This window comes from Haemorhous mexicanus, chromosome 5 (assembly GCF_027477595.1).
Source record: "Haemorhous mexicanus isolate bHaeMex1 chromosome 5, bHaeMex1.pri, whole genome shotgun sequence".
Lineage (NCBI taxonomy): Eukaryota > Metazoa > Chordata > Aves > Passeriformes > Fringillidae > Haemorhous > Haemorhous mexicanus.
Window position 1 is genome coordinate 46,564,852 of NC_082345.1, and position 14,733 is coordinate 46,579,584.

The 14,733-nt window shown below is 40.4% G+C and overlaps 1 protein-coding gene across 5 annotated transcripts in view; it reads right to left on the reverse strand.

The window, feature by feature from the left end:
* The window catches only part of TMEM117 (transmembrane protein 117), a 179,474-nt gene extending 166,830 nt beyond the window's left edge, over positions 1-12,644 (reverse strand). Inside the window, exons 1-2 of one of the 5 annotated variants that reach the window (XM_059847049.1) lie at positions 12,541-12,644; positions 9,623-9,927 (exon numbers count right to left, since the gene is read on the reverse strand). In XM_059847049.1, coding sequence (XP_059703032.1) covers positions 9,623-9,899 — 277 coding nt within the window. In that variant the 5' untranslated portion in view covers positions 9,900-9,927; positions 12,541-12,644. Of the gene's footprint in view, positions 1-9,622; positions 9,928-11,599; positions 11,749-11,810; positions 11,942-12,282; positions 12,365-12,540 lie in introns of those variants that run through there. The other 4 variants (XM_059847048.1, XM_059847047.1, XM_059847046.1 and 1 more) reach the window with 4 other exon arrangements.
* Positions 12,645-14,733: the final 2,089 nt, after the last annotated feature.

Genomic DNA, 14,733 nt, shown 5'->3' on the forward strand with positions numbered 1-14,733 from the left:
AATTCAGTTTTTTCTTAAGTTACTACTAAATACAGTGGCTATGATAGTTTAGTCTAGTTTGTGGTCTCTTTCAATCAGTATGTAGTAGATAATCCTTTTGGACAGAATTATATAGTGTACATAATACAAATGAATTATGTGCTATTTCTAGAAAAGCAAATTAAGATTAATAAGCAGTGCTTAATATCATGTCATTGCAAGATATTTGTGCATTGGTGGAAGCTAACTATTTGAAACAGATTCATACTTAGATTTTCAGAGATTTCTCTGAATTTTGTAATTGAGTGAAAAATGTGAAGTGCAAACCCACAGATTTTCAGGAGATCAAAAGAAGACACAGCTATTAAATTTTTGACTCTATAAACATTATAAACATATTCCTGAGTTATCAAAGTAGGGAACCTGACCTTTTTGTTTTCTGAAGAAATTTTTCAGCATTTGGAAACTTCAGCCCAAAACTGAAATAAGTCTTGTGAAGATTTTAACACATGAAAGCTCATTTTGTATCATTTGTTTTGGTGATGCCATTATAAAATAGGTTTGTTGAAATAGTTAGTAATTTGGCATCCTCCATCTCCTGCTAGGAGGGCATAGGGGTAGGAAAACAAAGTGAATGGAGCTTTGGGGTTGTCAACCACTTCTGTAGCCACAGGGACAATATTCTGCAAAATGCTGCAGAGTGCAATATTCACCAGTGTTATTCATTACAATGCAGTGATTAATTTGTTGTACAAAACCTTATATGAGCCTTGGCCAAGCTCTGATTGATTTTGATAGCCATTGTGGCATTCTGATAAGCTCTGGGTACACACAGGCTGCCTGGCTCAGCTCTTGGCACAGCGGCGTGGCCCTGACCTCTGCAGAGCCCCCGATCACTGCTCTGCCCTGTGCCCAGCAAGGCAAGCAGAAACACAGTCTCCAGAGAAGTTTGCTTTTTATCTGCAGCCTAAGAGATGGAAATCTCTAGGCACACCCAACAGAGCAGCACTCCTGTTTGACTCTCTGAATTTAGACAAGTCATACAAAAGTGACCTCTAATTTAGATAAAAATTGCTCCACCTTTGGCTGCCACAGAGATAAGGCTCAGGGAATAGAAGCCCCAAACCACTTCAAACTCATCTCAGCTGGAACCTATCAAGGGTAACATGAAGCAAAGTGGTAGGCATGGAGAAAAATGTTTGTAAATACTTTTTTATTTGCTGCATGAAAGTGACACAAAATTGAACGTGGTACTAAGCCCCGAATTCCTCAGATCAGGAACTCCACAAACATTCCTTATAAAATATTAGTTTTCAGTTCCTTCTTCCTTTTCTGTACCTCTAGCACATTACACTGTCAGGTGTGAATTAAGATCCATATTTTTTGTCACTTACATCTATTAGCAAAAGAGCTAGGATATTTGTGAGGTTTTCTTATGTGAAACTGCAGTCTCTCAATATTTAGGCCTTTTACTCAAGGAAGTTAAAATGAAATATTGTTGCTGTTGTGACTCTCTAGGAATGTTTTTCTTCATCTTGCCTCATCTCCTCTCTCCCTCACTTCCCTAATTATTTTTTTCATTATTTGCTTAGCATGTTTGACTTTACCTGAATCTTGCGCAGATTTAATTTCTTTTTTGCTTTACTATTAAACAAAAGTGAGCTTCATAGTAGACAGACATTACATCAATGTCACAGAAAAAGAAAATATTATTTATCATGTACATAAGTGAGCCTAAAAAGCTCTGCACAGCTGGCCACTTTGAAAGATCATACCGAAGTGGTGCAGATGAAAGCTGAATTCAAGGCTCTGCTGCTACCTCTACTCAGATGTCCAGCCTGCTCCTGGGAGACTCCTTTCCCACATAAAGGCACCAGGGACAATGGGAATCCTCAAAGCAGGAGAGTTTCTGCTGTTCCTGAATACCCCTGACATGAGTTACTCAATAGGAAAAGGGGCATTGCCCCTTCTAATGAAAAAAGAATGCAGAAAATTCTGTTTTTCAGCATTGAAATTAGGGCATGTGCCTCTCATGTCTCAGTAATCACATTTAGAAACCCTGCATTTCTGCCCAACCTGTGTCATAGGGAACAATTACTGATCCTTCCTCCTTGAAAGTCAGTCTGGTTAGTGAAGACAATTACAAATTCTATTTACTTTTGCCATGTTTAAAATATCTATGAGAAATGTATACACCACACCTCCTATTTGCTAAATAGGAGGTGTGGTGTATACATATATATATATACAAAAATGTGTTCACAATTATATATATATATATATATATATATATATATATATATAATTGTGAATACATTCTGATAATGTGTTCACAATTTTATATATATTTTTTTTATTTTTTTTTAATAACTTTATAAGACAAGTGCACAGGCTGGATTCAGCTTGGGGTCCCAGCAGAACCATACAGAGAGAAATGTTAATTTGTATGTGAAGGACTTTCATGCCACTGACAGCCTAAGGGGACCAAGGAAATCACATTCTCCTAGGTACTCTTCAGCAGGCACATGGCAAGGTGATGTTCCTCTCCATCTCCTCCTTGTATGGGATAATGATACCTGAAATTTGCCCCTGCACTAGACTGCACCTGCACTATGCCCATCAGGATGCATCTACTAAGAATAAGCTCACTTCTATTTCTGGAAATTGGGGAATGGAGACACATCATTCCCCTAAGTGGCAGGCATCATTCCAAAATCACTCCTGGCTTCAAACAGAAAGAAAAATCTGGAACTCATGTCAAAAAGATCAAAACACAGATTTGACACATCAATGTGAAATAGCAATGAACTTATTTTTAGTTTTCAGTCACTGGATGCTAAATATTATCTAGAGCTTTCCCATTATGGAAAATCTGACACAAGTAGCTCATCCTGCACTCTTATGCTACTGCCTGGGGAGTGGGGTATGCACCTCCAGTAGAATCAAATCTTCTGTCCAAGAGGGAATAATCTTTTTGTAGCTATTGCCTGTATCTCTCCAATTAAACTCTATAGTTTACTACACAAAGACTGATTCCACAACTAAGGCTAAGTGCAGACAACAGCAGTCTTCTCATTGAGTGTGAAAAGAGGAAGCAGTGAAATGTTATGGCTCTTCTAAAAATAAGAGTAAGAGAAGAAATCAGGAGGTCACTTGCATGCTTTTCATTTATATTTGAAAGGTCACTTGTGGTCTCCCTCATGAATGATGTAAAGTTTAAAATAAACTGGTATCTGAGTTACTGTCAGCTTGCCAGAGCTGGAATCTGATGAGCCTGCAACTCATTCAGTGGCTGGCTGAGAGCTTCTTCTTTTTATGTTGCCTTTTTTTTTTTTCTTTAGTTAGAGGATTCTGGCTCTCAGAAATGCTTGCTCACAGTCATTTATGCGTTATTATTAGCAAACTGTTTGACTGGCCCCTTGGCACACATTTTGTAGAACCAAAATAATTTTATTGTATTGCTTCAACATTTTACTGGTACAAAAGAGGTGAATTGATTGTGAGGCAATCACAGCAGACCTTGAATACCTTCAACAGTATTCACTTGGTCATCGTTATTATAATACTGAACAGGCTCTTGAAGACAGTATTTTTTACCAGCTATCCACATTAGTTGTTTTCTATCAGGCTGAAGTCATCAATGGAAAAGAAAGAGCAGGAACAAAGTTGCTGGGTTTTAAGTGACAGTCCTTGGTGTAATGTAAGACACGGAGCTGACAACAGAAGAGAATATGCTCTATCAATCAGCTAGAGTTTTATGCAAGTATTGCTATATGCACACCACTTGTTTCTACAGATGGTGGTATAACTGTTCCTATCACTACCATCAAACAGGAATGGGAAGCAATCTGGCTGAAGAACAAGCATGCTAAAATCTTTACAAATCTATGGGAAGCTTCCTTTGCAAAACAGATCACATGGCTCACTAGCTATTTCACAAGCACCACTATGAAAGTGATATGCCAACACCAGCAGCAATACCACTGCCCAGATTTTCCACTAACATGACCCCTAATATATCAGGATACTAGCTAATCAAATATGCAATATTGTATGAATTTATCCTTTTACCTGACTAACATCCACTTTTTCCATGCAGTGCACCATTATTCTGACTAAATCCCAGTCTGCCTAATTTCCACTTGCAATCTTCATTCAGTTAATACAACCCATAAATCTCAGCATAAAAGCAGACACTGAAGAGTCTGCTTTTAAGACATTTGCATGATCTTTCAGAGCCTTCCAGATAAGATGTTTGACAAAAAGAATAATGTTTTCAGAACACATATCCTTGGTGGGTGTTTTGTTTGAAACCATCTATCATGAAATTGCTCCCAGCATGGCACTACTGTCCATTAAAAAATCTGCAACACTTGTGTGCACCCACAGTTCAGTGCAATTCCTATAATGAGTGCTTTATTCATTTACCCCAGTGTCTATGAAGCTCACATTATCATTTAATTTTAAACAAACTGCATGCTGTGAACTTTTGCAAGAGAGAAACCCATTAAATTCAACATTTATACAACGGCTCTAATTTACTCACTGTATTATGATTCCCCCATTTCAAGAAACACAGATTTAGCTATATAGATATCTAGCTATATATATCTTGTTTTCTGTAATTTTTTATAACACATTAAGTATTTCGTTTTTCCATCCACGCCATTTAGAAAGGAACTTACAAGTATAAATCTAAGAACACTCACTGGCAATTGATTCAAATACAAATACAATACAAACATAGTCTCTGCAATCAGGCTTTCAACCAGATTTTGATACATCTCTAAAATCAGAAAAATGGACAAGTAGAAATATTTACATTTTGTAATATGTTTTTAAAAACTGATGTATCTAATATGCAGCATAAGCTAAGGATTAGTACATGTAAGGACCAGTCAAAGCGAAAATGCTGGACTGAAAAGCTTAGATATTTTCCAAGTATACTGCCCCTTTACGCATACTGCTAAAAGTCTATTCAAATTGAAGACTTATTTTTACATGTGTAGTCCCTAGGCTTTTTTGAGGTTTTAATAACTTTCTGGTCCCTGAGTTTATTAGTTTATTCTCTTATCCAGAGATACCTCCAAAATTGTCCCTACCATGGAGTTTTCACAGTAGAGGGGCACGGATTAGAACAGCTATTGTGCTGGGCTCAGTGATAATGATTTATAAGAATAATCATGTTTATCTATACTGATGCAAAAATGCACAGCCTGAACTTTGGGCAAAAAAAAAACCCACTGGACTCAGAACTTAGGTCTGAAGTAGTGCAGAAGAGCAACTGTGCATATGCTGAGCAGGTGCCAATTAAGACCTTTCTATACCTTAAACACTGTGCTATCTTCCATACAATGCCACAGAGCAATATGAAAAATAGGCAAATGCTTATTTAAGAATTTCTTTAAAGTAAAGATTTTAGTGCATTTTTTTGAATGCATAGTGTCATCAAAGGGGTCAGTTTGGAACTCTCTCTGGTTTAAATAAAGCAGAAAATTATTCAAGAAATTACCACTTTCCCTTATTTCAAGTAATTCTTTCATACAGAAAGAAAAAACAAACCAGATGTATGTATTTTTATTTTTTATTTCCCCAAACTCCCAATATTCTTCTATGACCTTTCACTCTCCATTGCAAAAATAAAAGCACAGCAGAACACAATACCTAACCAAACAGAAGATATGCTTAGTGATGGATCAAAATAATACAGTGGATAACGGCCAAAAGACAACGTTAAAATTCTACTTGTTCTGACCACATGTCATGAATATATAAAGAATGTACTAGATAAGGGCTATTTTCCATGGAAATATTTATCATGGGAAATGTTTATCAAATGAAATAAGCTATTTCTTGACTGACAAACAAGAAAAGTAATTGTTTTCTAATCTTGTTTAAAGGCATGAGGAGTGTCTTGAAGGATTCCCTGAAGATGATACTGCTCAAAGGTTGCAACAAATATTATCAACAGAAAACATTCCACTATGTCCTCCAGCTGAGATCTCTACTTCTCATCAATATAGTTTACTTACTCCCTTATCTCTCTGTAAACTCAGAGTGATGAAGCCTAAATCAGGTTTCCAGCACCTATCTTCTTCCACTTTTAGACACATAAGGTGCTATTTCTTTTATTTTTTCAGTCCATGACAGTCATGGCTATCAGGCAGTGACTGTCACAGATGGTAAACTGTGTTATGACACAGTTCTAGCTACACTATCTTTGTAGTTCCTATGCAAACTCAGCACCAAGAAATACAGAAGACAAGGAATAAAAAAGCAGAAAGGGCATAGAGAAAGAAAGTGATTTCAAGTGAGATGTGCAGACTAATTCTTTTCATTTTCAATTTGCAGCCTGCATGGTGAGCCAAGACCTGACAGGAGAAGATTGACTGGAGCTATTTGGTTTCCTGGCTGCAGGAAGTTATGCACAGGCCACAAGAAACAACCAGTCACAATTTTCTCTGCAAACAGAGTTTAGCAGAGAAAAGAACCAAAAATGAATAAACAAACAAGGATTTAAAACTAGAGTGGTCCTAAGCAATTATACATTTAAAAAAAAAAAAAAGTTAAATAAAGAAAAATTACAAAAGTAGCAGCTACTTAAAGAAATAGACTAGAGAAATTAAAAACAATAAAGGGGGGAATTCATTAACTGCTTGATGCCAGAAGATCCAGAGGACATATTAAATGAGGATCTCAACAAAAGGAGTGATTTCTAGGCAATGTCATTAAAGTAGTAGCAAAAAACAGGCAGAAAATATTTCAGCATGGGCTGTACAAATCTCTTGCAGACACAGAGATACCTAAAGCTGTAAACTCACATTCTCATCACTGCAACGTCTATCCACACAGCTACACAGCCACATCAGTCAGCAATAGTCAGCTCCTCAGTCCCACTGCCTGCCATCTGCTCACAGTGTATCTCAAGCAGGCGCACATTTCCACTGCCACACTGTGTGGGTGCAGTCCCAGAGCACCCGAGCCAACACAAGGTATGGCTGCCACAGCCCCCAGCTACCTTGGCTGCACAGTCCTTGGCCATCTCATCAGCACTGGCACTCAAGTGATCACATCAGTTCAAGGAGCTGCTGCAGATGACAGCAGAAGCAACTGATTTTCCATGAGTTTGGCTGCCTGAGCTGGCTTGCTGCACTGTCACATCAACAGCAGCACTGGCTCAAAACGATGGGGCTGGCATTAGGAGGGTGGGGCTGTGACAGTTCTACACTGGCTCGAATTGCCATGAACCTCAATGTGCAGCAGCTAGCCTCAAATCAGATTGTACCTACCCCCTGTTGCTTGCCCAGACCACAACCACAAATATCCATAAACCAGCACTGCCTTCAGGGTTAGGAATTTCTCCCCCATTAGCTTCCTCTCAATGTTGACCCCATCTTAGGGCTGCCACAAACATCAGAACGGTCAGACATGTGATCCTTACAGAAATAAAAGATGGGTGCTGCTAATATGGGTAAGTTCCCTATCCTGTTTCACTGAGCAACTGCACAAAGGCACAAAGCAGCAGACACTGACAGATTTTCCCTGTTTGGCAGTAAGACTGAATCAAGCCACTTTAAAATTTATGTTTAGCTACATGTGAGATTCACTTACAAATCCAGAAGGAATTATCATAATAACCTACCTAGATAGAAGATAATGACTCTGTAGTCAGAAAAACATGTTCTCGTAAAGAAAAATTCATGTCTTGATGAGGTCATATCCTACAAAAACTTGTTCCACTGGTTGTCTAGCCTTTCAGATTAAAAAAAATGCTGGCTATTTGCCACTTCCAAGCACTGGACCTTGCATTACATATGCTGAACTGAAAGTTCTGCCCTTCAAATTTAAGCAAGTCACTCTCTAATCTTCTCTTTATCCTCTCAACCCTCTCACTATCGGGCTATTTTTCTAAATTTATCATCAGTTCCATCACTTTTCCTTAAACATATTCCGTTTAACAAAATAGTTGCTCAACCGGGGAAGCTAGAATTGAAAATGTTCTTGTGGTAGCCCTTGTTCCAGGTAAAATGTCCTCTTTATGGGAACATTTTACATTTACCATTACACTATGGTAAATAGCCGAATAGTCTTCATGATGCTTAATTATTTTTCAGAATAACTGCTTCAAGAGAAGTCTGTACTAAAAGTTACTTGATGTGGCTTTGCTTGTTCATTCCTCAACACAACAGCTTTACATTTGATTTATTGAAACAGTAGTGGCTCTCTCTTGATCTTAATAGAATAAGACAGACTAAGGAAATGGCCTATTGCTCATGTGCTTTGAGGTGTTCCAGTAACCATCCATCCTGCAGTGCCACCAGTACAAGAATATGGGGGTTGTCCATCTAGATCAGCAGCAACACACCCAGGATCAGACGTTTCAAATAGTGCAACTGGCAGATGTAGGAATGTGCCCCCTGTTGATGGAGTGACCAAATTATCCTTTGTCTCCTTAAAAAGGAAAAAAGCCCAGAAGTTTCTCTCCTCAGTTAGGTAAAAAGACACCTCATAGGACCTTGGAGACTTCACCTCAAACTTAAGGATAGCCAACTGGACCCAAGCCAAAAAGTCCACCTGGACAATTTACTAGAAAAAGAAGAGAACAAAGGAACTAATCGCTTCTGTGACGTGTTTTACCAGGAGCAAGAGCCTCTTGCCCCTGGCTCGGGTTTTCTCTGTAAAGAGCTTTTTTATTTTGCCTTTTATTAAAACTTTTCTGTTTCCAACACTACCACAGAAGCCATCCTGCCGATTTTATGCCATCTGAGGTGGCTGAGCGATCTCAGATGTGATATAGGTCTCCAAGAGATCATAAGACCTGGCTCAATGAGACCCTACATCAGGCAGAAACAAAGAAATCTTTTCTACTGAAGATTTCTAGTTATCTCCAGAACACAGAGACAGCCTTGAGCCTTCAGATGCCACATTCTCTACACGTAAGTTAAGACAACAATGGATATTTTTCTATCTCTATATATTTACATCTAGGTTCTCAGTCTTAGAATTTATTTCAGGGCCATGTCATCCCTTTCAGTTAGTCCATGTACAGTCCGTTCCTCAGTTAAGTCATAGCTTGTGTATGGAAACATTTACTGTCATTACATGTCATTTCCCCATTTCCTGCCTTTCCATTTTACTGATTTGCTCTTGCACTAAAACAGAGACAGGTCCTACCTCTCTAGAATTCTCATTTTCACATGGGAGCTCTTCAGCACAGCTCTGCTAATACTTACAAGAGCGTCTGCTTCCACTTAAGTGTCTTTTGACAAGACATGAAGAGCTGCTGCCCCAAGAAATTCCTTTTCTTCAAATTGCCGAGAAAGTTACATAATAAGACCTAAAAACTCATCTGATAGTGCAAAGTAAACTTGTAACACAGAAAAATTGAAAGTTACTGACCTCCCAAGTATTTAAAACATGCCAGCTTTCACTATTTTCATCCTTTTTTGACTGAAATCATTGAAAGTTATGCTGTGGCATTAGTTTCCATGACGGTGTAAGCTTTGATGTACTGAGTTCTATACAGCTCTAAACAGTAGAAGTGATTAAAAGCAAAGTTTACTGAATTGCCACGAGTAGAAAGCTAAATGGAAAAGTCAGAAAGCCATTACCAGGAAGTCAGCAGATGCATCTTTTAACTTACCAAACAAGCGCTGATGGAAGAGAAATTTCCCAGCTATCAGTCCTGTGAGAATGGCAAGGAGCCACAGAAACACCTTCAAAAATCTCCAGCCTCCTCCTTCAGGGTATTTATTTGTTACAAAGGAGAAACAATTACCAACAACAATAACATTGGCTTCTGTTTGGCTGTGAGATACTGGGTCCTCAGCAAATATTAAGAAGTTAAAGAAGATCACTAAGTAAGCCACAACTAAGCGAGACCATGGGTGCTGGAAGTAGTAGCGGAAGTCTTTATCCATCCTCAGACACTGAAGAACTGGGTTTTGCCTGTATATAAAGACACAAATGCATAATGTTATATATACTCCAAATTCTCAGAGTTTAGGACAGACTCACACATTACAAAATCAAATCATTGCAATCTTGTCATCAGTAATTTTTAACACTTTAGACTTGACTAGAAATGAAAGTCTCAAAAGATATTGTTAGATCCAGGCACAGGAAAAACTGAAATTTCTCCCCGTTCCAATCTAAAAACAACAACAAAACATATATACACTGTAGCACAAAATTTTCAGTCTCAAATAACTTTATTTCAGGTGCCTCCTCCATAATGGGGCATGAAAAGAATGAATATAACAACATGACAGGCTACCTAAAACCCAGACTGCCTTTCCAGCCACACAAAAAAATACAACACAGATTTCACAAAAATTTATGCTAAACCTAAATGGAATCTTTTTCCATGTAGGAGAAGGATGGAACCAGCCCAGAAGTCTAGAGGTCTTCTACTGGAAGCTTAAAAGCATATGACCCAGAAACATCAGAAATGTGTGCTCACATGAAAGAGTAACATCTTGGAAAAGTTTCTAGAATTAATCCTTGCAGGTCAGGCAAGCCTGTATAAATATTTTCATTGACTTCAGGGAGTACACCTATACTTTCAAAACCATAAAATAAGACACCCTGAAAACAGACTGTTCTGTATAAATGCAAAAACTGTATTTTGAAACCTGCCTATTGAAACCTACTTATTAAGTACTGCTATAGAAAAATGCAACTGAGCATGGAGCATTTTAGTTGTTTGCCATTTGATTTCTTTTTCCTTTATTCACAACCAATTAGTTGTTTCATCCTCTTCAACCACTTTGTATGCACAAAGATACAAGGCCTTTGTATTGTAGAACACCAAAATTATTCAAGCGACACAGTGTGTAGGAAGGAAAAAAAATGTGTCTAGTAATACTGCTTGTTTATTACAGCATGATCCTTCAAGGATACAGAGGCAAATTTTTGCAGTCCCCAAAAGACCTAAAACCTCTATAAATTACTCATCCCTTCCTGAACTTCTAACTTAGGACTTGCAAAGTTAGAAATGGCATGAATTTCAATGTCTCCCTTTAGTTAGTCCCAAAATTATTTAATTCCATAACCCAATTTATATTAGTAAAATTGCAAGTAATCCTGTACCTAATAAATGAAAAGGATATAAGAACCTCTCGACAGATTCAGACAATGCATTCAGTAAATAAAAGAAAGGAATAATATTCCATTATGCATAAATTACATATGAAAAAGAAAATAATACCACGTTACAGAGTTAAAAAGTTGGCACAAGGAAGTGTCGGTCTTTCAAAAACTTTATGAAAAAACCTGATTTAAAGTAGGGTCGTTGCCTAAGAAAATACCACTCTGGGGAGATTAAACTGCTTTTAGAGCCATAAGGATGCCCAAAGCTATTTCTTGTTCTCCTTTCGTTCTGTTACCATTAAGAAAAGTTTTGGTATTTCCTTATGTGTATGAGCCATCTTAAAAGCCGAATGGGGCTGGAGAAAAACAACTACACGTCCTGGTATTTTTGACAGCTGCCGAAGACCCGAGAGTTATCAAACATCCACCCGAAGACGCGGCTTCTTAGGAAGCGTTTTATAGCACCGGGAGCCAATATTAGCAACAGCAGCAGTGACAAATTGCTAACAAAAATCCTGCTCCTACCTACCTCAACGCCGAAAGCGCGGCTGCCAAGAGCGCAGCGAACCACACGCCAGTCGCAACCTGTTAAATGGACCCAATTCCCCCTGCCCCCGGCGCACACCCGGACACCCGCGGCCGCCTCTCCCGGCGCGGCGGCTGCGGCCGCCTCCGCCCCGCCGGGCACCGGGCCACGGGCCCCCGCAGCGCCGCCGCCCCGGGCCGCCCGCCGCACTCACCGCCACGGGGGATCCGGCGCCGCGGGCGCGGTGCTGCTGCTGCTGCTGCTGCTGCTGCTGCTGCTGCTGCTGCTGCTGCCGCCGCCGCCGCCGCTGCTGCGGCGCGGCTCGGCTCGGCGCCCGCCCCGATACGGTTCTCGGCGGCGGGCGGCCCCGCTCCGCTGCCCGCGGCCGGCAGGGCCCCCCAGCCCCTCGGCGCTGACAGCGGCGCTGCTGCCGCGGCGTCCCGCCCCCCGGCCGCCGCGGGAGGCAGCGGCTGCGGCGGCGGCGGCTGCGCTCCTCCTCTCCGCTCCGCTCCCGGGCGCGGGCGAGCGGCACCGGCAGTGCCGCAGCCGCGGCGGCAGCGGGCGGCGCCGCTGCGGCAGGGTCCCGGCGCCCCCGGCGCCCGTGCCCGGCCGTGCCCGCCCCTCCCCCGGAGTCTGCCAGCAAGGACCCGAAACGTGCGCGGTGTGCCGCGGGTGTCTTTTCTCACCCCGGGAAAGGGTGGCCGGGGAGCCACGGGGCTTGTCCAGCCGCCGAGGTGAACGAAACCCGAGCAGCACTGAATTCCCATCGGTCAGACTCCAGGATTATGCAAATTTACAAACACGGGAAACAGGCGGTCAAAACTGGATATTTATTATCCCAAAGCAAAAGTACAGGGCTGGCAATAACAGCCAGATCACTCAGGACGAGCTATGAATACCCTCATATTTGGAAGGGGAAGGAGGTCTACACCCAATTTACTTACTTGGGAAGGGGCTATGCTGACGCTCCAGGGTGCACGCCCAGTCTGTACGGTCACTGTGTCGGGCAAAATGCCCCTGTGCAGCCGGCCAGAGTTGTTGACGTTGCGCTTCAGCCGAATTGTCAACCAAAGCCTTTTAATGTGGGATGTGGTCCCTAGTGCCAGTGTGCTGGTATTGCTGACATCCCAGGAAAACGTTTACAGGATGCTCTTAGCATTGCATTATGACTGGGTTTTAATGCAGCATGTACTAGTTCTGGTCATTCCTGAAGACAGACAAAACAAACTTGAAGTTGCTAGACACAATATATTTTTGGGAAAAGTCAGGTAGCTCCATTGGAGTAGGTATCTGAAATTTGGCATCAGACATCTAGCTGCTTCTGGCCAAAGTAGACAGGAATGTGGCTGAGATCCTCTGAGGAATGAGGAAGGGTCCTTAGAAAAGTCATGTTGCAAAAGACCAGCACAACCAGAACAAGCAGCAGAAGATGACTTGTGAACCCCTTCTGTACTTCTGGCAATACAGTATTATGAATTTTTGTAAATAAACGTAACTGCTGTTGAAGATGTCCAACATAATCACCACATTATCTTCCTCGGTGGAATCATCTGAGACCCTCAATTTTATGTAGAAATTTGCAGTATTCAGTATTTCACACTAACACACCCCAAGCTATCTTTACAGTAAAAAAAAAAATTCAAAAAGAAAAATCATCATGTGCAATGTGAGAGTACAGAAATACAGTGGAAAGCACTGCCTGTTCATGCAACAGTTCTGTGTGTACTGCCACGCTTGCAGAACTCTGTCTCCTTATGTTCAGCTAATGAGAATCCACAGAGAGCGAGGCAGCATGCACTACAAAGAGATCATACTCTTCATGCACCTACACACCAAAAAATATTCTCTTCAGCTCAGATTGAAACCCACGCTACTACAAAGCATCCATGAACATTTTTTTCAGATAGTAAATCAGTGAGCAAGTTTTTGAAGTCACTAAGGTAAGAAAATGAAAATCATCTACTTTTCTACTGAAGTAACCAAAAGCGTAAGTGCTCCATAAAGCTCCCCTAAATTTCATGTTGCATTTGCTGTTTTAAGAGGAAGTTGATATAATTTTTAAAAGTGTAGTGTTTTGCTCATATATAAAAAAAGATGGACTGCTCCTATTTCTTCTTTTTAACTAAGCAGTCAAGATTTCCTTCATGAAATACACACCTGAATAGCAACAATTAACAAATAATTTCAGTAGACAAGACTAATCAGGCCTGCTCACTGAAAGCCAGGGACTGTCTGCAACAGAAGAATATAAACAAACTCTTACCTACAAACTGTCAGCAAATGAAAAAGCCAGAAGTAAAACCAGTAGGTTTTACCTACTGGTTCAACCTGAAAGCAGGCTGAATCAGGACAACGAGTCATCTTGAAATGTTAGTTTTGATACTTGTGAATGAAATTAATCTATCGACACTCCTACTACAAAATAGTACTTGTGTAAAGGCTGTCATTTTACACTCAATTTCCAGCAGAGCTGTAAGTATTGAACTAACCATATATTGATATCACTAATTTATATTACAGTATCAATTTTTGTCTGAGTGTCATTTTACACTCAGATATGAGGAATCAGCCTTCAGCACAATAGTCTGTAACTGGAATGTTCTCTTTTTGTAAAAAATTATGTGAAACTTCTCATATTTCAATTTGTGCCCATTGCCTCTTGTCCCTCACTGGACATCACAAGGAGTCTGTCTTCATCTTTACTCCTCCTATCTGGCTTTTAGACACATCAATAAGATCCTCTGCCTTGAGCATCCTCTTCTCAAGGTTAAACAGTAACAGTTTTCTCATTCTGTCTTCCTTCTTCTTTCATCTGTGATGCACAAATGCCTCTTCCTTGGCATGCTTTTCATTAAAAGTACTTAATTCCCTCAAACCTCAAACCTCCACTACTCAGAGATTGTGCTCTTAATATATTTTTCTTCCACCCTGCTGTTGTGGGTTGGTCATGTCCAGCAAGTAAGCACCCACACAGCTGCTAGCTCACTTCCTCCTGCCTCCTTCCCTAGTGGGATAGGGGAGAGAGTAGGAGAAAAAGAAAGATAACTGGTACACCAACAGAAAGATGGCTTAATAAGTAAAGGAAAAGAAAAGTGATAATTATAAAATGTAATAAGTAAGGATTAAAAAAAAATATG